We start from the raw sequence: 24,186 nt of genomic DNA, 5'->3' as shown, positions 1-24,186 counted from the left end.
TTTAATTAAAAATTTTGATTTTAAGTTTAGATTTGTTTAATTTTGCTGATCAAATGGTATTTTACAGATTAAGAGTTCAAGGGAAATGCGGAAATTTTGACAATTCTTATTGATTTTACAGTTTGAGACTGATAAATGGTGTAATTTTACAGATTTTTGAAAAATAACACAACATTAAAAACTACTGGCAGGTTTTGGTGTGCAGAAGGTAAATTTATTAAACCATTTAGTCTGTAAAATATTAAACCCAAGTTGACATCTTCAGATTGCTTCTTATGTCCAACCAACAGTCCAAGACACAAAGAAGATATGCGCCTAATGCATATAGACAATAAAGGCAACAAATTCTTACGCAAAACACTGAAACCAGCAATTTATTAGCATTTTTCTTTACATCTCTCATAAATGATTATTTGGTTAATAACGTACAGTAACCGCTGATGGATTTCCTGTCTAGTCAATTCAACTTGTTTTAGCACATTTCCTCTTGAACTTGTAGCTATGTTCAAAGATCACACAGCCATCTGTTGACACATCAAACAGACAGACAGATGATAATTTAAATCAGGGTGTGTGCCATGTAAATAAAAACTGAGAGAGTCAAGCTCTCAGCACAGATGAACTAAAGCAGATCATAGCCGGACATGTTTAAAAATGTTCCTCGAGTTCAACGACTCTGCCCTAGATGATATACAGGGAGCACTGAAACAATTCTAAAAGACTGTGGTGACTCAACACATTATTTTGCTTTTTCTTTCTTGTCTTTCTGATGGAAATAACCCAAGTAAACCATCATACAATGGAGCCACAAACCACTATGTTGAGTAGATGGTAATTTCTCACTTTTTAATGCTTACTCTGAGGTTTGATGTTATGTCTTCATGCCTGTTTCAATAAATTCTGCCATGAGTCAATGGGTGAAGCAGAAGCTTGAAAGACAGACAAGAAAGATAGTCTATACAAATCTGTACAAAACAGAAGCCACTGGAGTACAGCAGCTGTAATATACGACCACCCACAGAGAGATGTTTCTTCTCTGCTCCCTGCTGTGTCTATTAGATGTGGTCCTCATTGTTTTAGCACTAATCAAGTAGCAGAGCTCTCAGAGTGACCTTTACTGGTATGACTGGCAGCTGGAGTATGGAATAAAGAGCAGAACTCCTATTTAACCTTTTTTACAGTACAAATGCTTTGGGCAAGATGCCCTTTTGCAGCATTCATTTAAGATAACAATGTTGTAAAGCAAAGAGACTTCTGGCTTTATGGGAAGATTAGATTGCTTTGCCCTGGTGGGTTTTCATTCTGTTTCTGTCTTTAATAGTCTAGTCGACTGTATAACGCTTTAAAGGGGAGTTAGGAGGGAACAATGAGTTTTCTTGACATCACACATTTCAATTATTCATCATTCAGGGAGTTAATTTGGGAGAAGGAGAAAGCAGAATGAGAGTATAGCAGGATATGGGGATAAATGGAAGAAATGTTGGATGAGTGATGGCATTTGTTGCAATTCTGAATAATTGAGAATATGGGGGAAAGTCGCAGCAACAAGGCAGGCAGGATTAAAGCGCTTTCTGTGTACTATGCGGTTCGACACTCGACCTGAAAAGTGAATCACTGCCATTCGACGATTTGCTGGTAGAGCAGGGCTGCCGTCGAAGCGATGAATCATGAATCAAAAACTAAGAATATGTTCTGGAGTGAAGCTTGAATAGCGTATGCTCAAGTGAATCAGCTTTTGATTGAGCAAGAGCAGTAATGAAAATGTGTATTTTTTTTGAGACTGCAGGTTAAGTAGTGAGGGAAATGATCCATTTCAGGAAGGTTCAAGAGCATAACTATACAAGAAGAGAAGTAGGAGTATGACACAAAGGAAATGACTGTATGCACTCCAGTCTCTTTGCTCTTTTGTCTTTTTTCCCATCCCTCCTCCGTCTCCCTTCCCCCTGCTCCTCTCCTCTGTTCTCGTTTTATGAGAGCAGAAGCGAAGTGTGGTGTTAAGCCACTTCCAGCCCCCTGTCCAAAGCTAATGCATTTCCCTTAAATATTTCAATATGCTCCTCCTCTGTTCTGCAAGGCTGAGTGCAAGCTCTCCCCCAGCTGGCGCCCACAGAGGCGCACTGCCACCGATAAAATCCTGCCAGGGGTTTGATGTCTCAGAGTCTTCGAAACAACTGCTGAAGACTCGCATCAAAAACAGGGAGAGATAAGGGAGGCAGGGAGGATGTGGGAGTGCTGTACAACGGGGGGTATAGATTATAGATACAGACTTGAGATATATTAAATAAATGTGCTGTGTGATATGTTTTTATTTCTGTGTGCTATGATGTCCTGCACTTCCTGAGCCGCTGTAGAACAGCATGGCGGCTGATGCAACGAGAAGCAAACTCGTATTGTTTGTCAGACGTGGTTCTGCTCTGCAAAATCCGCTCTGACAGGCACTCCGGTGAAGAAGCACACACACAGACATAAAAGGCCTGTGAGCAAACCCAATCCGCACATGAAAACAACACCTGAAAAATCCACTTCCCACTTTATGAGCTGTTATGTAAGACAATCACCCTTGTGCATCTCTGCATGCACTCCTTTGTGAAATTGTTCAATGACACATCCAGTGGTCGCGACAGCAGCAGCAGCAGCAGCGTGTGAAGTCTTTATGGTTCAATAATTTCAGTTCTTGGTTATGGTCTATACCTGTCCTCACCGACCCTTTTCTTCCCCTCTGTCTTCTCTCCATCACTCCTGCCTTTATATTCCATGGCAGCAGCCGTCATGGGGCTGGCCCTTGAGGAAATTAAAAATCTTTGTTGCTCTGTCGCTCTCCCCTGTGAATGGCAGATGTCAATAAAGTACTGTATTATGTCCTGACACATGCACACACACACTGAGAGACATACTGTAGTCAAGATAAAAAGCCTGCACACTCACACACACTGTACTACAGGGTGTACATTTACTCAGGATGACAAGCAAGCACACGACCAAACACAGACAGTATAGTCATTAACTCAGGGGTCTGCGTGCCAGCTATCATCTGTCAGCTGTTATAGAATAATACACTGATGACAAATACTGAAGTGCTGTTTGTTCTCAATTCCTTTCTAGTTGCAGAACCAGTAACCGGAAAAGCCTCATCCTGACCAGTACGTCGCCCACGCTGCCACGGCCGCACTCCCCACTGCCTGGACACATAGGTCAGTGTTACATATGCATGATTAATGGCTTAATTTATTTCAGACATGCCACAGTATCATACAGGCAAAAAAAGAGGGAAAATAACACAAAATGGAAAAAAAGATGTTGAATAGGATAAGGTTTCATTTCATACATCTCATATCCTACTGTTTCCTGTTTGCTTCAAACTTTATACTTATGTTCCTCTATAGAAACCCCAAGAGCACCTGAAGTGTTCTAAATTATTATAATTTTCAAGCAGTCTTTCTTTGTATATTTTCTTACATTTTTTTTTATAGTTGTGCTCATTTTGAGACTATTCTACAAGTTTACCCCACAAACTGATAAACATCTGCTCTTCATGGTGGTACAAGGAAATAGCTTTTAAAATTAGAATTTCCTCTTCAAAAAAAATTTGATTATTCTAATTGTCAAGGCCCGGGGGGGGGGGTTGAACCCTGAATGCAGGCACCACAGATGACAGGCAGACAGACTAAAACTGAAACAAGGATTTATTTACAAGAAACACAAGCTACTGGCCGAGCAGACTAACGCAAACCAAACTCTATACAGAAAACAACAAATTAAACAAAAACCAAGCAAGGCTCTAAAATAAACAAGAATAATAAACAAAACTGGCCACTACAAAACAAAATGGCTAGACTCACAGTCCATCAAGTCCAACCGGGGGGACAGAGACCGGTCTTAAAGCCAGGAGTCTAATGGCGGCGCACGCCGGGGCTGCCGACGTGCAGCGGAGACAGGCGGCTGCAGGAGTGCAGCGGGGACAGGCGGCTGCAGGAGTGCAGGGGGGACAGGCGGCTGCAGGAGTGCAGCGGGTACAGGCGGCTGCAGGAGTGCAGCGGGGACAGGCGGCTGCAGGAGTGCAGCGGGGACAGGCGGCTGCAGGAGTGCAGCGGAGACAGGCGGCTGCAGGAGTGCAGGGGGGACAGGCGGCTGCAGGATTGCAGCGGGGACAGGCGGCTGCAGGAGTGCAGCGGGGACAGGCGGCTGCAGGAGTGCAGCGGGGACAGGCGGCTGCAGGAGTGCAGGGGGGACAGGCGGCTGCAGGAGTGCAGCGGGGACAGGCGGCTGCAGGAGTGCAGCGGGGACAGGCGGCTGCAGGAGTGCAGCGGGGACAGGCGGCTGCAGGAGTGCAGCGGGGACAGGCGGCTGCAGGAGTGCAGCGGAGACAGGCGGCTGCAGGAGTGCAGCGGGGACAGGCGGCTGCAGGAGTGCAGCAGAGGAGAGCTGAGGCAAGGACGGAGGGGAGGCGAGCTCCAGGAACGAGCCAGGCAGGACTGAACAGGCAGGGGGAGTCCGGAGCCAAAGCGGACCTGGGCGAAGCGGCTGGCAGGAAGCCAGCTGAGGCAATGATCCAGCGGCGACCGGTTGGGCAAGTCCAGCTTTAAATGCCGCTGATGAGTGATTGGACACAGCTGCGCTCTCTCCGCAGCTGTGTCCAATCGGCCAGGATTGTCCACTGCCCGGGGGTGTAGCACCAAGGAGGGAGGGACCATGACACTAATGGTCAACAAAGTGACATTTTACTTTTCTTTTTGATCAACGTTGTGATCAGATGCTGCCTTGCATTGTCACAGCAAATTTATTTCACCTGTTTCATCAGATGACAACATATTTTGATATAAACTGCATCTGACTGTGTCTTCTTCCAGCAGGAAATGAAAAAAATTTTAGGTGCATAGCAGCTTATAACCTGAGTAAAACTACTGTATATTTAAGAAATTTGCTTCTTTACATAAAATCTTGTTGAGGTGGCATGTCCCTCAATACTACAGCATTCCTGCTTTGATTCCAGCCACCTTTGTTGCGCATCATAACCCCCCTTTCGTGCTTTGTTTCTTATCTGCTTCTACCCTATCAGCTATACAAGGTGAAAAATTACCAACAAATGAGCCTTGTTGGGATGCTGAATGAGTAAAAACAAGACAAGAACGTCATTGTTAAAGGTGTAGAGGTTTCTTGTCAACAAACAAAATGAAGTTTGCATTCAGTGTTACTCACCAAAACTCGCCGTCATTGTCCTTTAGGCATAAGGAACACATTTATTTGGTAAGACAGGAGCATAGGAGAGGGACAAAGCATTTCCAAAAGTTTTAAAAAGACTCCTGCGCACTGTCTAACCTACAAAGATACATTTATTCATAATGTTTTGGTGCTGGACGTTCTTTAGGTTGAATGTGACCAGTCAGCATATCCCACATATTATATAAAAAAAGCAGGAATTGTACAACAACTTTCAAGAACATACAGAAAGTAAGAAAATAATTACAGTAAATTGCAAAAAAAAATGTTTACATCGTAGAACGTGAATGCTTAAAACCACTAAAACTAGATTCTCTCTAAACAAACTTAGAGGTTGCATATATAGATTAACCTGCAACTACAATGAAGACTCCACAAAATAAAACTACAGTAAAACCTTTTTTTATTCCACATTTAAAAAAAAAAAAATCAATCTTGAATTATGTTTTCTAAATTAGTCACCTCACCATTTACATCCATGTTTGCTAGTTTGCTTTCTGCCTCTTCTTTGCATCTGTTGGTACATTTGTCGTCAAAGTACCGCCAACACTGTGAAACAAAAGTTCTTCAGGACACAGTATCGTTGCGTTTGCATGGACAGACAACTGCATGTTCTTCCCACATAGAAACAAAGTGCTCATCCAAACACTGCTGCAAAGAGCTGCAAGCAGATGGATCAGGGCAAAAATGCACATTTTTTGTAGGTGTCTTGGAAGTAGGTGTTACAGTGAATAAACACAGTTGTTTACAGAAGTTCTGTTTAGGACTTTATGCACAAAGATGGGAATTTATAATTTTTCTGAATTTTGATGGCAAAGGATGTAATATATCTGTCAAAGTGAGGATAACTAAATAAAATGAGGCCACATTTTTGATTATACTTACCTAAAACAAAATAAATTTTGGTCGATTTTTCCCATTAACCCACAGTGTCTGTTTTCTTCTCTCTTCCCTCCGTATGTATTTCATTAGGAAGCAGTCCGTTGGACAGCCCGCGCAACTTCTCACCAAGCGGACCTGCCCACTTCTCCTTCGCATCTTCTCGAAGGTTGGCATCTCGCCTTTTTTTTTTTTTTTTTTTTTTTTTTTACAACATAAGTCACACATGCAACACTACAAGAACATTGCAAAGTCGTCGAGTGAAATCGTTAGAATTATTTTTAACCCACAAACACGCTGCACACGTCTTTGGGGAACACACCCACTCGCTCACAAAATGAAACTGCTCGCCGTTCGCCCGTCTTTGTCCCGGGCTGCTCCCACCGTGACCGTGTGACAGAGGCGTGACGACAGGCTGAGACGAATCAGGCGAGGTGCCAGGACTTTGTCTGAACGTTGCCCCTCATCACTCACTCGGAGGAAGTGTCAGACTCGGGGATGGCTGGAGGAGGCCTCGGGGAATACAGAAAGAAAGGGAGCAAAAGTGTAATTGGATAGATTGAAAGAAAATGAAGGCGGTGGAACTGCTCTAGTGTAACTGACAATTGTTACCTCCGAGTTTGGCTGTGAAAAGTAATAGAGAAAAGCGATTTTCATTCTCTCTGTGTCTAACCTGTGTTTTGCCTTTTCTGTTCTTTCTTTTCTCAGGGCTGATGGTCGTCGATGGTCTCTGGCCTCTCTGCCCTCCTCAGGATATGGAACCAATACACCCAGTTCAACAGTAAGTTTCAGCAGAAAAATAGTCACAGTCACAACTCCTTTAAGGTGGCTTAATTATAAATGTATATACCAACAGTTTGGTGTGTCTTGTTCGACAGTTTCTGGGAATTTTTTGCTCCTGTCACATTTTTTATCTGCACTGCAATATAAAGTCCTGAACCTCAGTGGAAACAGCACAGTCATGACTGGAGTTAGAGAAAACTCACATATATTGTCACGAATTGTAGAAAAACAAACAAAACAAGTTGAATTTCTTTGACTATTTGTTTTATAATTTTTTTTAAAAAAACCTGAAATCAGCATGTACAACATTTTTCCAAGTCCACAGGTGTTTCCAAAATGCTGCGTAAAAAAATCAGTGGCTCTACATATTATGGATTTTTTACTAGTGACATTTTGAAAACACTTGTGTCCTCTCTGCTCTGTGTAAACACAGCCTGCAGTTCAGCTTAAAAGTCCTTTAATTTTGTCATGTGACTGTTAGCTATAGCTGAGTTTCAAGTTGCTCTACAGTTGCACAGAGGAGCACAGAATTTTCCTTTTGTTACAGAATCAGTTTAGTTTCAGTGGTTTATTTTTGGTAAATTTTAAAGTGAGAATTCAGTCCAATTCAATTTTATTTATGTAAATTCACAACATATGTCACCTCACAGCGCTCAACATAGTAAGGTACAGACCTTAAGAATTTTAAAACGGAGCAGAGAACCCAACAATCCAAAGCTGCCTTTAGATTCTCTATGAGCAAGCAGTCAGCGACGGTGGGAAGGAACCAAAATACCCCCTAATATAGGAAGGGAAAACAAATCTCAGACAAAACCAGGCTCAGGGAAGGTGGCCATCTGCCTCGACCTTTTGAGGTGAGAGTGAGGATGAGGGAGGATAACAGGATAGTAGATGGAGACCAAGCAATATAAACAGAACAATGAACATTGCTGACATGCACAATAAAATGGTTTTGATGAAATATTGTGATTTTAAGCTCATATTTGGTTAAGTTTGGCTTCTGTTTTTTTGTTTTTTCTACAATTTCTGGCTCTGGTAAAGTTTTTGCATTTTTTTTAAAGATAACATGCCTTTCAAACCTGCTGGTAGAGGTTGAAGGGTGGAGCATTAAAGTCAAAAAAACAATAATTACTTGGGAAACAGCTTTTTTCCTATCCTAATACACATTATTTGACACCTGCCTGTATTAAATTACATCTTCCCTCGGATGGCTCACTTACACTAAGCATTCATCACCAGATATTTGACTTCACTGAGTTCATGTAGGGCAGTCAACGTGAGTGTAGATCAAATTAGAGGTCATTGCTGCTGATTACCAGGCTGGGCCTTGTATTGCAGCTCCACTACCATTATCTTTTGAGTGTATGTGTGAATGGGAGAATGAGAGGCAAACTGCAGTGATGTGTCCAGCTAAGATTAAAAATATATACAAGTGCCATTTATTTACCATTTATATCCAACAAAAGCCTCCACTGCTGTATGTAGCTCAGGTTGGTGGTAGATATCTCTCAAAGTATGCTCAAAAATACACTCAAGGACACCACAAGGGGAATATTAGTAAAGCAGTTCTGTTGTGTATGTTTTCTATAAGTTCTCTTTAAGATGTCACCAACGTAACCCACCATACAACAAACGTGAAACACATTAGCTGCAGTTCTCCTGCATCTGTTGTGTACTATCACTGCTGCAGCCACTCCACCTTATTCCCTCTCAGATGTAGGATAAAGCTGACTAAGTGTGTCCTTGTAATTCAAAACTTGGGGCTATTAAACTACACACCGGAGTGTTGCAGCAGTGAGCTCCGTATAAATCCCCTGTAGAGCTTCGATGGTCATTTTATAGTCTTTATAGAGGCTTATTCATCTCCACTGTCCACAGTCTGAAGGTGAAAGCTCATCGGGATCAAACACTTTTACTGTCTTTCAGTTCTAATTTCACCAAAGAAGCAGCACACAAAACCGTCTTTTAAATAGTTATTTTATTGCTAAATTGATGAGTTGGGTTTTGTGTCCTTTACATGAATATGTATTTCTCTCAAAGAATTTATTTGCATATATTTTCATGCATAAAATCGGCTATGGTGCTGGTAAATTCATGTTCTGAAGTTGCATGTGCTGCTATTGTTCTGCTTCGCTTTGAAATGATTACACGCCACAGTTGTAGCTAAATGCCATGAATATACAAACACACACACCCCTGAGTTCTTTGGCTTTGTACTTGCTGTTGTGGGTCTCAGACGATAGTTCAAAATCTTTGTGCACCATGAACATGCACCACATGTAAACCAGAACCAAAAATAACTAATCAGTTGCTAAGATATGATCGACCTGATTTATCTGCAGCTGATGACTTGGCCTTTCTGGAAAAAGTAGAGCGGCGATAATTGAAATGAAATGCAACCGATCTGTATTTCTGCTTTGTAGTCGCCAGCGCATTCCAGTAACTATTTCTCGATGCATCGCTTTATCCCCAGAGAGGGAGAGAGGGATGATAAAGAGGGGCAACACAGACAAATAAAAGAGAGTGTAGGTGGAAATGAAACATTATTTGAAGCAAACAGAGAGACAACAACAATGTTCACTTTTGTCTGAGTGCAAGATGTTTGGAGCGTAAGAGACTACTCAGAGAAATGAACCCTGCCAAGGCCCATTTGGTAAATACTCCATTTGAGAAATGGACCTTAATGTGTATGACGCTCAGGTGGAGGTCTTGACTCATAATCCACTCCCTGTACATTTCAGTGGCAGCCCGAACACAATCACTACCGCTGCATCTTTCCTGCTTTTCACACATCATTTCTTTCATTGACTTCCTCTCATGCATCTCCTCACAGCAGCACATATAGAGACACACTCACTGTAGGTGTGTCATTGATCTCTTTTTACTGGGAGATGAGATCAGAGATGGTTGTTCTGTCTCAACGTGCTCTTCTCCACCTTCATCGCTCTTCTTCCCATCAGTTTTCAGTGCTCTGCTGCTTCTTACATGGGCCATTACTCGCCTGATTAGTTGCACCAGGACCCTTGCATACTGAACACAGAGCAGATGAAAGGAGGAAATGTGTGTGTGCGGAGGAGTTTCATACATGAAGAGGGAGATGTGAGATAGATTTACGCGGAGAAGCTGCAGAAACGGTCGAAAATGCAAGCATTTGATGGTGGTGTTATGACAGAGTAGAAGGTAGAGGAACATTCTTGTCAGAACATCCCTGATTTGTGTGCTTGGAAATCCATTGATCAGCAGCATATTGTGCTGTTTTGACGCTTCTGTTCCATAACAGGACAAATACAACCCTGTCATAGTGCTCCCATGTTATCTTTTGTCATCTGGCTAAGATAAAATCAAAGGAACCATAAACAACTTCCATTATTCCACAGAGATATGTTTTATATCTGCCACATCCACTCTTAACTTCAATAATCAAAAACATAGTCAGGAAGAGGGGAAGAGTTTGACATATTAAGTCACATATGACACTGATAATAATGAGTGTGTGTGTGTGTGTGTGTGTAAGAGACCATATCTTGATGATTTAGCTTATGTACTGTAGATCACCATCATTTTAAGAGCCAATATATTGGTTCCCTGCAGTTATCAGCTGATCTTGGCCTGTCACAGATATATACTGTACAGAACACAATACAGGAAAAGATGCTTGGAGTATTTTAAAAACAGTTTAATCACATAGTTTGCTCAGCAGAGCAGCTAAGGTTCCATTGTTTACAACAGTCTCAATGCTGTCTGTGGCACATGTAGCAGAGCAGACGGTGGTGCGGAGTCAAGCTTTGTCTTCTTTGAGAGATGCTAACCAGTTTGCAAAATGCAATGCTATGATGTTATTATATAAGGACCTGGTTATTTTCCACTCTTCACTGAAATTCTTAACATACCATACGCGCATATATAAATTATATTGGCTCATATTAAATTTCAGCATTTCTTATTTGCTCAAATCAACATCAGCCCCAAAACTCCAGTATGAATCTGCTTTGGTAATTTAAATTCTCTATTAAATTGTGAGATTTGCTCATTTACATGCAGAAATATGTTTGCAAATGATTAATAAAGTCTTTTTACGAACCATCGTGATAAAAATCTCAGCATTGTAAGTACAGACTAAAGTTTGGTGAATACTTGGATTATTCAAACTGCTTATTTATATGAAAAATTGCTTATACTAATTTCACATACTATTTTGCCTTGTAGAAGGAAAAGGAAGATACTAGCAGTGCTGATAATGATAACCCTAGACACCCTAACACTTGCTGTTACTTGAAAAATATCTGTCTGAGCATCAACAAACTACAGAAATCTTGAAGCTGACTGGTGACTGAATCACCATCAGAAAAATAAAAACACTTTTGATTATGCTTGTGAATAAAATAAGTTCTTATTTTACCAGAAATGTGTTTTTCTTGCATCTCTTCTTTAGTAGGAGGAACTAACACACAAGTGAGGGGAATCTGAAAACAATTCAATGAACTGAAGTACTTTCTCTGACTGCATGAAAGGATGTATTTTTCATCCGTGGCAACCATCATATGCAATGATATTTTCATAATTCTTCCAGTATTTTCTCTTTCTGAGCAACTTCTTAATTGATTGTGTAGACTGGATCCGTTGCATTCACAACGTCATCGTTTCAGTGCTTTTCTGCAGCTTGCAAGTGGCTAAGAGAGGCTGTAATGGATTTTTATAGCAGAAATCATTGCGTGGCCAAAGCCAACCGTGGCATCCCGATGGGAGACGTGTTCATTAAGCCTCACATTGATCCAGGCTGGTTTTTTTTCCCTCCTGTGCTGAAGAAAAGTCTTTTGTTTAAGACCAAACGGGGCTGCCATTAACCTCCCGAGGCATCAGATGCAGCAATCAACTTTCACTCCGAGTGACTCTTTCGTTCCCTGCAGTCTTTTTTGCTCTGTTTTTCAGTCCACATTATTTAGTTTTTTTCCTCCTACACTAACTCCTTCTGGATATTTTCCTTGTTTCTCCACCTCTCTGTTTTCCTTTCTTGTTCTTTTAACTTGGTCGCTTCTTTGTTTCAGTTCTTTTCACCCACTCAAATCATAGTACACCTTGTTCTCTCTCCTCTCCTCTTCTCTTCTCTTCTCTTCTCTTCTCTTCTCTTCTCTTCTCTTCTCTTCTCTTCTCTTCTCTTCTCTTCTCTTCTCTTCTCTTCTCTTCTCTTCTCTTCTTTTCTGTCTTTAATGTCCTCTTCTTCATCGCCTGATATCTATTTTTAAACTATCGATGTTGCAGCTCTTACAAAGCCAAAAAAATCAAACAAAGAGCAGTTCACTTTTTAACCTTGCCTCTTGTTCATGTCTCTGGTCTCTCTCCAGTCATCCAGCTCATCCCAGGAGCGTCTCCACCAGCTGCCCTTCCAGCCAACCATGGATGAGCTGCACTTCCTGTCCAAGCACTTTGGCAGCACGGAGAGCATCACAGACGACGACGGCGGGCGACGCTCGCCGTACGTCCGCCCTCGATCCCGAAGCCTCAGGTGAGAGCGCGGCAGGTCGTGGGCAGAAGCCAGATTAAGCAAATGAAGACACCCCCCCCCCCCCCCCCCCCCCCTCCTCTTCTGGGCGTCAGTCCCAGTTTGATTCATTTTTTATGCATGAAATTCATCTCTGATTCCAGGAGTCATATGAGGACACAGCTGAATTTACACAGTAGCATTTTTTCTTCATTTCAACTCAATTTCCAGCTTGTTGCACAAAACAATTTGCAGATTATTCAAAAAGATTCCAGCATTTGCTCAGTTGATTAACTGTAAGTAATTGGACTGTGGAGATTAGCCTGTGTAGGAAATTAACCAAAATAACTAAAATTCAACCCACCAAGCTGTTATGAAAAGACATTTATCAGCCATTTAATATTATAAAAAGGACATCATAATTAGTGTGTTCTATAAAGTTCTTTCTGTTATGAAGAGGTGCAGAGGGCTCTCAGTCATTTATTAAAAACACTTGTATAATTTGCCTTCTGTGTCTGTGCTTTATTCTCTGCAGCTACCACTTAGAAGAGACATGTGGTTTGTTAGCCTTACTGCCTTCTAGTGATAAATGTTGCAGATGTGCAGAAAGAACTTCATACCACACACTAACTATGATGTCCTTTTTATATTAAAGGGCTGATTAAAGGGCTTTCTCCTCTCTCTCTCTCTCTCTCTCTCTCTCTCTCTCTCTCTCTCTCTCTCTCTCTCTCTCTCTCTCTCTCTCTCTCTATATATATATATATATATATATATATATATATATATATATATGTATAGATAGATAGATAGATAGATAGATAGATAGATAGATAGATATAACACTGTATGAATATATCTTTAACTCAGTGCAAGTGCAGATACCATACTATAAAATATTCCTTTACAAGGAAAAATACAGCATTCAGCATCTCACTAGCCTTCTTGAAAATAAGTAAGTACTTTATTATGGTAAATAACCATATATATTATAATATAGGATATTGTTTTATTTCTCATGTGTAAGCTGCATTTAACTGTTGTGTTAGATCAATGTGGAGCCAATTCTGCAAATTAACCCTCTGAATTCTAAGCAGTTTCTTTGTGTTTTTTTGTTCCTGTCACATTTTACTGACTCATTTTTCACTGCAATATAAAGTCCTGCACCTCTATAGGAACTGCACAGTCATGGCTAGCAGTGTGCAGTATGACAAAGTTACAATGCCATAAATATAAAGTTAAATCTCTTTAATTATATATGTATTTTGAAACCTAAAAAAATAAATGAAATCAACATATACAACATTTTTTCCAAGTGCCCACAAAGTTTACCAATACTGAAATGAAAATAGTGACTCTACATACTATAGATTTTTAACTATTTACATTTTTAAATTGTTTCCAGAATTTTTATTATGTGATTGTTGGTTGCAACCAAGTCATGTGTGACTTTACAGCTGCACCATGGAGTAAAGAAATAGTTGTTTTTACAGAATCAGGTTAGATCAAATGTTTTATTTTTTGCATTTTTTTAATTGAAACATGTATAAGAAAGGAATTTGATTAAATTTCATACATTTTAAGCTCAGATTTGGTTATGTTTAAGGACTTAACTGCATAGCACAGATGCATAATTGAAGAACTGTCGGATCATTCAGAATTTTTTTGTTTCAAAATGGTTTCATTTTGGTGATTTTTTTTTTTAAAGATAATATTCTTTTCAAAACTGCTGGCAGGTTTCCAGATTCAGTGGATTAAATAATTACCAGATGTTTTCAATATTACTGCCATCAAAGACCACAAGCAATAAGGAACCAATCCACCTAACAAGTAGTGTGTTGGCAACGCCTGGTACAGTTTATTCCTCTGTGTCAAAGACCTTCACACTGACTACTGGAGCAATAGAGCATTGAATGTGTATCCATTTGCACCTAACAAATACACAGTTTGTCTCAATTTGAGCGACATTTGCTCAGAAACTACAGTGCCTGGCTGTTTAAAAATGTGCAGGGCTTGTTTTCAAAGATAGCTAGATAAATCAGTGGAATATTATTTTTAAGTTGATTATATGTTTTGTGTGTTAAATGTGTTCACACAAGCATACAGCCTCTGAATTATAATATTTAGAAAGAAGTGTAAGCACCTCTGAATTGCAGCACAGTGTTTTAGTGACTGTACTTGGGGTTAGGGTATTTTCCACCACTGTTATTATATGAGTATCTGTCCACCCTCCAGTGCTTTGAACCTCTCCATGGTGAAGCAGTTTCTCTATTAGCCGAAGCCTCTGGTGTACACTCGCTCCAGCAACACCTATTATAGCCTCCCCTCTGGATGCAACATGTCCTAACTACATGCGACACATCACTACTTATCAGTATTCAGATTTCATATTAAGCTCCTCAGCAGTCGCTGGCCTAGATATCTTGTGGCTTCACTACGTTCAGACTTCAGAGTACCTTTATTGTGTACCTTGACATGTCTTATTATCACGATTCACATCACAACAATGTTCTGTGAAACTAAGCTGTGCTGCGTTTGCCCACAGCCATCTTTTAATAAGTAGCTTTTCTTTTGTGAATGTGTAGATGAGCGTGGGATTAGTTATTGTGCATTTATAGTTAATGAGAAATCAAGGGTTTTTTTGTGGTTTGTCACTGCCACATGTGGATTATTCTCTGCCTCACATGTGTGCATGTGTTTCTGAAACAATGCATGCGACTCTAATGCTTGTTTCTGCACAATGCTCGAGTTGGAGGAGTGCGGCATGGCATGCAGGAAGATCCACTCGCGAAACAGAGTGTACTGAATTTCTGATCAGTCGATTAGCATAATATACTGACAGAACGGACATGAGAGGAAGCGGTGAATTATTCCTTCATTTACGTGAAAAATACAGAATTGTATGTCCCTCGGCTGCCTCCCCTCACTCTGTTTTGCTCAGTCCTGCCTTCTTTGATTTTCTCCATGGCTGCTGTATATTACACTCCTGCTCTCTGTGTTTGTCTCTCTTCAGCCCGGGGCGCTCTCCTTCCTGCTATGACAATGAAATAGTGATGATGAACCATGTCTACAAGGAGCGCTTCCCCAAGGTCAGCCTCACACAAACAAATACACAAGTGTAAACTGTACCTCCACACACACGTACACACACATGAAGCACACACACAGTCAATATGCATACCGGCAAGGCCATCTCTTAGCTGCTTTTAAAACATTTGGTGTATTCATTTATCCGGAGCGACTCATTACTTGCAAGAATCAGATGTTTCAAGTGAGCAGCTGATGATCAGTTAGTGCCACAGGGGGAGACCATGCATAGAAAACAACTAGTAAACAAGCTAGAAACTGCTCTTAGGAACATATTTAAAATTCAGACAATACATAAAAAGCCAGACTTTCCTTAATGCTGTTTGGAATATTTTTTTCTGCTTTGGAAAGTCAAAGTGTTCTAGTTGCAGAATATTTGTAGAAGCAGCAGCAAAGTAGTGCACTATCATAGACAGGAAAATCTTTGAGTTAAGATGCTTCTTGGCCAGATGGGACTTTTGTTTGTTTTGGAAGATGTGCTTGAAGAGTTTTTGGCAGCCCTGGAGCCAGATGCATTAAACTCTGTAGATTAATGACTGAAACTGGATGCACAAACTATACTGTATGTAGACATGTTGTTTTTATCGCATTTAAAAAGCCACATGTACTACTGATTCTGTTTTGTACATCTTCAATCACTCAATATGGTGTGCATACACAGGTTCTTTCACACTCCCACAGTTTGCCATAAATTCATGTAGAAACACTTTGAAACCAGCGTTTAGATATAAATATGTATGCTCTCTCAGCCACTCATTAGTCCTGTCAGTTAGAACAACGTCAAAGAAAAATTGAAAGTACACTGACAGTGGTGCATTGCAGCTGTTGTTATGCAGCAGTAGCTATGTATGTCGCTCATACAACTAATTTATCACATGTAACTATAAACCATCTTCGCAGTGCTATCTCAGTCATCATTATTTAACATTAGACACGCGATCAATGATTAATTTATTCACATGAGCACATACTGTTGTATAAAACTGAATATTAAATTAGCTATTCATTCATTCAAACCGGGAAGTGATTGCAAATTCAAATGTGAAAAGAATGCTAAAATTCATCCCATATTATTTCAGATTTGGTTTATAAATGCTCCTTTGATAGACATTTTACTAAACTCTTTATAAACTGCAAGAGCGCTTCTACAGCGTATCCACCTGGGCTGAAGTCTGCAGTCTATGAAAGAAACTCATTCTCACCACATCTTCTGTTAGAAATAGCAGTTTATATCTGAGAAATAGCATCTGTGTGGTTTTTGTGCACACATATATTGTAGACATCTGGCCCCAGATCTCCACTGGGATGCAGTGCAAAGGACTACATGGGCAAAGAGCAGCGTTGACATCTTTCTTACGACATTTGTGGTGTGCAGGTGTGCAGTAGCTCAGCAGATCTTGCTACAGAATAACGGGATTCACTAAAGCCTTGGAAGTAGACAAGTGCTAGTTCGCTCTTGGTTTTGTAGGTCAGTATCAGGGACTTGAATCTACTGAACGTTGCTACAAGAAGCACATGCAGGGAGCAGTAAAGTGGGTTGTACGGATTTGTTAGAGATCAGAAAAGCTGCACTTTGGGTTGGTTGGAGGCAACATTATGGATGTTCCGTCTGACAGCATTAGTTAGCCGAACATTGCATTAACCCTCTGTACCACAAGCAGTTTCTGGGCATTTTTTTCTCCTGCCACAATTTTACACACTGTTTATTTTTCAATGTATTATAAAATTCTGCACCTGTGTGGAAACAGCACAACAATGACTGGAATTAGAGAAAACTCGAGTATATCCTTTATTAAAATCAGAAAATAATCATAAATAGAGAAAAAATTAAGTGGAATTTCTTTGATTATTCATGTTAATAATTAAATTGAATCAACATGTTTAAAATTTTTCCAGGTGTCCATCAACATCAACAAAATATTTTAAAAATGTGGCTCTACATGCTGCACAGTAAATATTGTATTATTAACATTTTGAATTTGTTTCTAGACTTGTCTCCTATCTGCTCTGTGTAAACACAGCCTGCAGTTCAGCCAAAATGTCTCAGTGTTTTTGTCACATGACTGCTGGTCACATCTGACTCAGTTATGACTTTTTTGGTTGTGTATATAAGGACTGTATATGTTTTTTTTACAGAATCTGGTAGAAAAAAGTGATTTTGATGAAATGTTGTGATTTTTAGCTTAAAATTGGGTTACATTTACTATCTTCATTGGTGTATCACACATTAGTTCAAGGACCATTAGATATTTGAAAATCTGACAATCTGTTTTGTTGTCACAGTTTCTAGCTCTGATAAATGGTGTAACATTGGTGATGTTTGACGTGGTGTAATGTTAGGTTTTGGGATTCACAGGGTTTATCTGATCTGTTGTGATGCCTGATGCTACACCTGAGATCCAGTAGGCATAAAACTGACATTCAAAAGGATGAACCTGCAGAAACAATCCACGTTTTATGTTGTATATTACAATAGCTACTTCCAAATCCCAAATATTCTACTGGACATTGAGAGTTGTTCAAATTAAATAGGATATCTGTAATAGCACTGTAAACATCTTGATGTGAGGGCACCATAGTGGACTACAGCTGTACACTGGTGGCTGTCAGGCAGAGTGCTCACCCCACCATCTGGAGCAATTTGGGGTTCAGTGCTTTGCCCCCGGACACTTTAACATGTCGACAGGAGGAGCAACGGATCAAACCGTCAACCTTGTGATTATTTTAGGACCAGCCCTACCTCCTGTGTCACAGCTGACCTAGTAATGTTTGTCGACAACATTTTACACACCATCACACAACTATCAGGCCGGGTGAATGTGTGGATTTGTGTTTGTGAATCTGGATTTTTTTTTTTTTTTTTTCCATTTGTTACAAGTTCATGTTTGGATCAAGTGCACACTGTGTCCTTGTCTACTTGTCTTCTGTGGATTGTGTTTTCTTCTGCTGCTCCAGTTGTGATTAGCTGTGTGGTCACAGACTCCCTCATGCACACTTCACTTATACAGAGCAGTTATCTCTGCGCTTCTGTGCCTTGTTCCTCTGAATGAGGCTTACCACTCTCCTCTGACCTCCAACATAAGCACAGCCTCCAGTCAGAGTGAGTGGCTGCTGACATTTTATTCACTGCATGGTTCTTGTTAAGCTGTTGACACTGACAGGGGTGAAAACTCCCAGGAGATCAACCACATCTCCAATCTTCCTCAAAGCCAATTTGTAATTGAACTTACAGCCCAACCTCTCGAACCTGTTTTCATTTGTTGCACACTGAGACCTGAATACGTGAAGAAAAATAAGGCAATATTTATGAACAGTGAAGAGTGTATGTAAAAAATGCAGCCTTAAGGGTCACAAGCCAGTGTCCTCCGTGTGTTGTACTCACACGTAATGTGATGTAAAACCTGTGCCAAATTAAATATGCAAATCAATCCTTACAGGCTGACAGATGAGGTTAGACAGGAATCTCCATGGATTGTGATGTTTGCAGATGTGATCTGTAGTGAGAGCAGGGAGCAGGTGGATGGGAATCTAGAGAAGTGGAGGTATACTTCGGAAAGGACAGTAATGAAAGTTAGCTGCAGAAAGACAGAATACGATCCATGTGTGTGAGTGAGAGGGACCGAAGCAGAATGGTGAGATTACAGGGAGTACAGATAAAGAAGGTGGAGGATTTTAAGGACTTAGGGTCAATAATCCAGAACAATGGAGACTATGGAAAAGAAGTGAAGAAATGTGTGCAAGCAGGTTGGAATGGGTGGAGAAAAGTATCAGGTGTGATGTGTGATAAAAGAGTATCAGCAAGAATGAAAGGAAAGGTGTACAAAACAGTGGTGAGACCAGTGATGTATGGTTTAGAGACAGTGGCACTGAGGAAAAGACAGGAGGCAGAGCTGGAGGTAGAACAGATTAAAATATTGAGATTCTCTCTGGGAGTGACCAGGATGGATAGAATCAGGAATGAGTACGTCAGAGGGACAGCGCATGTTAGATGTTTTGGAGATAAAGCTAGAGAGGCCATACTGAGATGATTTGGACATGTACAGAGGAGGGATAGTGAATATATTGATGCTGAGTTTTGAACTGCCAGGCAGGAGACCTAGAGGAAGAGGAGGTTTATGGATGTAGTTAAAGAGGACATGAAGTTAGTAAGGGTGAGAGGAGAGGATGCAGAGGATAGGATTAGATGGAAGTAGATGATTTGCTGTGGCGACCCCTGAAGGTAAAAGCTGAAAGGAAAAGAAGAGGAAGAGTGTGTGTGGGCACCCAGATAGCTCAGATGGTTGAGTGGGTGACCCATGAACAGGGGCCATAGTCCCCGACACAATGGGCTGGGTTCGATTCCAGTTCATTCCCCATTCTTCTCCCTACTTTCCTGTCTGCCTCTCTACCAACCTGTCCAACAAAAGGCCAAAAAAAAATTTAAAAATCAAACACCTGCTTGTATACACACACACTCACACACACTCAGCATCAACCTACAGTCATTCACCGTGATGTATTATGAAACTAACAAGTCTTCCCATGTTGAAGGATTGTGAATGCAGATTTGGCACAGCTGCATACCTGTACTGGAAACTGTTTCAGTTTCCTGGGGAAACAGCATGAAAAAGATCAAAAATGAAGCTTAATTTCTAACAATATCACATTTTTGAAAACATTAGGAAGGCATTCTAGCTACTGAAGATTCTTTGCATCCTTTAGACTCATCTGTATTCTTACCAGAAACTATTTCAACGCATTTTGCTGTTTTACGTGCAATATCTGAGTTCTTTACCCCATTAGCTTGATTATTACTACCTAAATTATTTGCACTAACCTGTACAAACCTCCTCCCAGAGAGCACAGTCATCAAATGATCTTCTTTAGTTGTTAGAAAAGGAGAGTAATGTGATTCCAAAATATGGTTTGCTGCGCAGTATTTGCAAAGATACATGCTGTACTCATAGTAGCTAAAAATACAACACTTCATAATGGCACATTACTTCTGTTACATGTATGGATAAACAGAATAATAGATAGCTGACACATGTACAGCCAGATGTTAAAAAAAGCGTAAAATGCACTAAAAATCAAGTCATGGGTATAAAAATGGAAAATAGCTGAGTAATTGGCCTAACAATGTACACTACATTCAAAGTCTGCATGATCTCTGTGATGAGACAAATTCACAGCATGATATTCTGTGTCTGACGTGACATTTAAATGACCTCTTTAGCTCTAGTATTATCGAGGTTGTTGCATGTTCGTAGAGATTCATGAAAAATCTTTTGGGTGTTATTAATCTGAAAAGGTTAAAGGAATCTCTCAGCCAAAAAAGCTGGAAATAGCAACCCTAAAATGCAACAAGCAGGGTGTGTCATGTAATATCACATCATTTGTTGCATGCACCAAAATGCCCCAAGGAGTAGCGAAGGTACAGTAACTGGGCTGAGACAGCCTCAAAAGTTAAAGGTTTTTTAAAATCTTTTCTGCAGATTGGATGTAATGTGTGGGTGTTTTAGAAATGAATTAGAAAATCTGCTTTTCTCCGGACATGTTCCGAAGCAGTTAAGCACAACATATTGAAGTCTGTGAAAGGTGATCATATTATCTTCTTCTAATTGGCTGTTAACCGCCGTCATGTCCCTTATCAGGCCACGGCTCAGATGGAGGAGAGGCTGGCGGAGTTCATCCAGAACTACTCCCCAGAGAGCGTCCTGCCACTGGCCGACGGGGTCCTCAGCTTCATCCACCACCAGATAGCCGAGCTGTCCAGAGACTGCCTGACCAAATCCCGCGAGGGGCTCATTACCAGCGTTTACTTCTGTGAACTGCAGGAAAACCTGGAGAAGCTGCTGCATGACGTGAGTCGTGGTGGTGGAAAAGAAAGTGAAGCTATGTTTCGTTGCCTCCAGACCTCACAAACTGACCCTGTATGTCTTGTTCCATCAGGCGTACGAGCGCTCGGAGAGTTCAGAGCTCACCTTCGTCATCGAGCTGGTCAAAAAGCTCTTCATCATCATATCTCGTCCTGCCAGGCTGCTGGAGTGTTTGGTGAGTTTCTCATCTGATTGTGTGTCCTCTTGCACCGGTTAAACAGTCAAACAAATCTAGAATCCAGACTCTGTTCAGAATTACTATTTATTCAATCAAGCAATATTTTTTCTGGAGGCAATTTCCATCCTGGCTGAGCACGTTCTGTTTCAGCTGCTCTAAGACACTCCTGTCCTCCCACATACAGATGAAGGGTCGCCTCCTTCAGCTGAAATGGCACTAAAGGATGAGCAGAAGTGGGGCAGAGTGTCTGCTGCGCATTCAGTCTGAAGTGATGAAACGCTAGTTTTCTAAGTGTGTCACAGCTGGAAGCTACGCTGTCACTCCAGACCCGGATGGTTTATGGCTCTTTGAATCTTTCACACTGATTAGATTTTACTTGTTTTAAGAGCCAAAACAAAAATACAATGCGCCTTTTTTATGCGTTTGTCACCATGTTAGGCAATCGGGCATTACTAAAAGCAGTCAAGCAATTTTCTATACTCAGAACTGAACACATGCATTTGATCTCATCAAACATCTTTATCTCAACACTCTGCTACAAAGAAGTAAAAAAAAGAACAGCACAAATACACAACCATACCTTTCATGCAGAAAATAAACACTCGGTGTAGTCAATGACATCGACAGAGTTATCAAGTTGCCATCAAATTCCCATCTTTAGTATTACAAATATGTATGAAAAATATATGTATTCAGACCTAACATATAAAGTGTATATATAGCAACTACCTGCCCTCCTCTCACTTTCCTATTGTGTCCATTCAGGAGAGCTTGAATAGATGCTTGTTTTAGCTGCAAGAAAGCAAAAAAAGTAATACAATTTCATGAAAGACGGCTCCCACCGATATGTGCTGTGACCATGGGAAGGTTTTCATCTCCTTACCCGAGGAATATCAAAGCATCTCTGTTGGATTTGACTTTATTCTGTCTCGACAAAAACCTACACATAACACACTTCTCAAGTATTTACCAAAAAACAACCAAAATACAAACAGGTGATACCTATCAAAAAACTTGGACATGTAGGAACACCCAACAGAATAAAGCAAACTATAAAAGCATATAATGTAGCCTATTCTATTCTTAAAGAGACCATGGGCAAAGATAGTATGTGCATGGGCAATTCTTCACTGCATCATTATGTAACATTATCTTGTAATTAACATAATAACTTTTGTTTTTTCATTTAAAAATTGCTATAAAGGGACTGCCTTTAATACAAGATTGAAACCAGTAGACGTAATACTGCTTTCTGTCTCCTTTCTATGTCTGTGTTGCCTGCTCACTTGCATTTAGAAAAGGCTGCTAATGTTCATCCACTTGCTTCCAGTAAATGCTGTTTCACTTTCAGCATTCTTAATACATGAGATGTGCCGTGGATGTAGGAAAGCTCCATATTATGCAGTAGAGGTCACAGTTTTGTTTAGGCTTTGTCATTCAGTGCGTCAGATGTGCTCTGCTGCAGCAGATTACACGCTTACCGCCGCAGGATATTTTTCCAACTGATCTCAACACCGTACAATAGTCTTCCCACCTCCTCAACTCGTCATTGTTCTCAACAGCACATTGAAGCAGCGGGGAGACAGAGACTCGTCCTTGGCATGTTGATATGCAGTTTACCTGGACTTACTTGGTAATAACAAGCCTCTGTGTATACATGGGAGGCTGAGCCACACCTGAAAATCAGCTCGCTGATTGATGCGCTCCCATGTTCGCCGTCAGTGTGGTCCCTCCTCCCAGCACCACCAGCTCATCTTTCTGTTGCCAGGGCGACCGTCAGAGGAGGTCGATAGGGTCAGGCAGGATGTAGAGGGGACTTCAGATCCTCATGGCCCTTAGGTTAGAGAGGAGAAGATGCGCACAGATAAAATGTTGCCCGTGTCCATAGAGTTCATTTAGCATTCAAGTCAGTTGCGAGGTCTGATTTGGTGAAAATGTCACACAGTCAGTAGACAGTTAGCTGCAAGAATATTATCCTGGAGCAGAGCAAGCTATCAGAGAGCCAGGTTAATTCCCATCTCCTTACTCACTCTTTTTTCTCTGGTCGAAGGGAGCAGATATGAGAGAGCGGGCAAGGAAATGATTCCGGCTGCCCCAGGCTTTCTAATCAAAATGTTATTCCGCCAACAGGAATGAAACTGAATCCCACAGGACACCACAAAAGGCAGTTTCACTGGAAAAAAGGATGTTTTCAAGAAAGCAATTTAAAGTTGGAAAGTGTATTAACACGAACTGTATTTGTTTGACAGCCCTGTAGCACTCTTTGAATTTCCTGCAGGTTGAAGTAAATTCTAGTTGTGTGATTATTACCTTGATAAGTTTATATGATGTGACACAATGTAACAGCAGTTCATTAACAGTCATCCTTTGTTTGCTGTTATCACATCCTGTTGTGGCTTCAAGCAACAAAGTTAGTCCTCGTGGTTCAATACCAGACTGTGGGCCTGGAAAAAATAATCAATACTGTCATATACTGTGATACATTTTTGTACAATATGTCAACAACACACTGGACTTTTACAGATAAGATATCGATATTTGGGAGTTATGAAAAGAGTGCATCAGCTGATCGTGGTGATAAAGATAGTAACAACAGTTCCTGGAGCTCAGAGTGTTTCTAAATTAGTTTAAGGGGGGGAAAAACAAGCATAATGCCACCTCAGACTCTTGGAAAATTGAGTTTTTTTGTGCTGTTTTCTGACATTTTA

The 24,186-nt window shown here is 40.7% G+C and overlaps 1 protein-coding gene across 3 annotated transcripts in view; it reads left to right on the top strand.

The window, feature by feature from the left end:
- The window catches only part of mast1a (microtubule associated serine/threonine kinase 1a), a 96,690-nt gene that overhangs the window by 46,464 nt on the left and 26,040 nt on the right, over positions 1 to 24,186 (top strand). For all 3 annotated transcript variants that reach the window (XM_023272756.3, XM_023272757.3, XM_023272758.3), the window contains 7 exons: positions 3,103 to 3,191; positions 6,190 to 6,265; positions 6,805 to 6,877; positions 12,222 to 12,382; positions 15,369 to 15,444; positions 21,076 to 21,285; positions 21,374 to 21,475. In XM_023272756.3, coding sequence (XP_023128524.2) covers positions 3,103 to 3,191; positions 6,190 to 6,265; positions 6,805 to 6,877; positions 12,222 to 12,382; positions 15,369 to 15,444; positions 21,076 to 21,285; positions 21,374 to 21,475 — 787 coding nt within the window. The remainder of the gene's footprint in view (positions 1 to 3,102; positions 3,192 to 6,189; positions 6,266 to 6,804; positions 6,878 to 12,221; positions 12,383 to 15,368; positions 15,445 to 21,075; positions 21,286 to 21,373; positions 21,476 to 24,186) is intronic.

This window comes from Amphiprion ocellaris, chromosome 4 (genome assembly GCF_022539595.1).
Source record: "Amphiprion ocellaris isolate individual 3 ecotype Okinawa chromosome 4, ASM2253959v1, whole genome shotgun sequence".
NCBI lineage: Eukaryota > Metazoa > Chordata > Actinopteri > Pomacentridae > Amphiprion > Amphiprion ocellaris.
The sequence above is the reverse complement of the archived record's forward strand: the minus strand, read 5'-3'. Positions and strand labels throughout refer to the sequence as shown.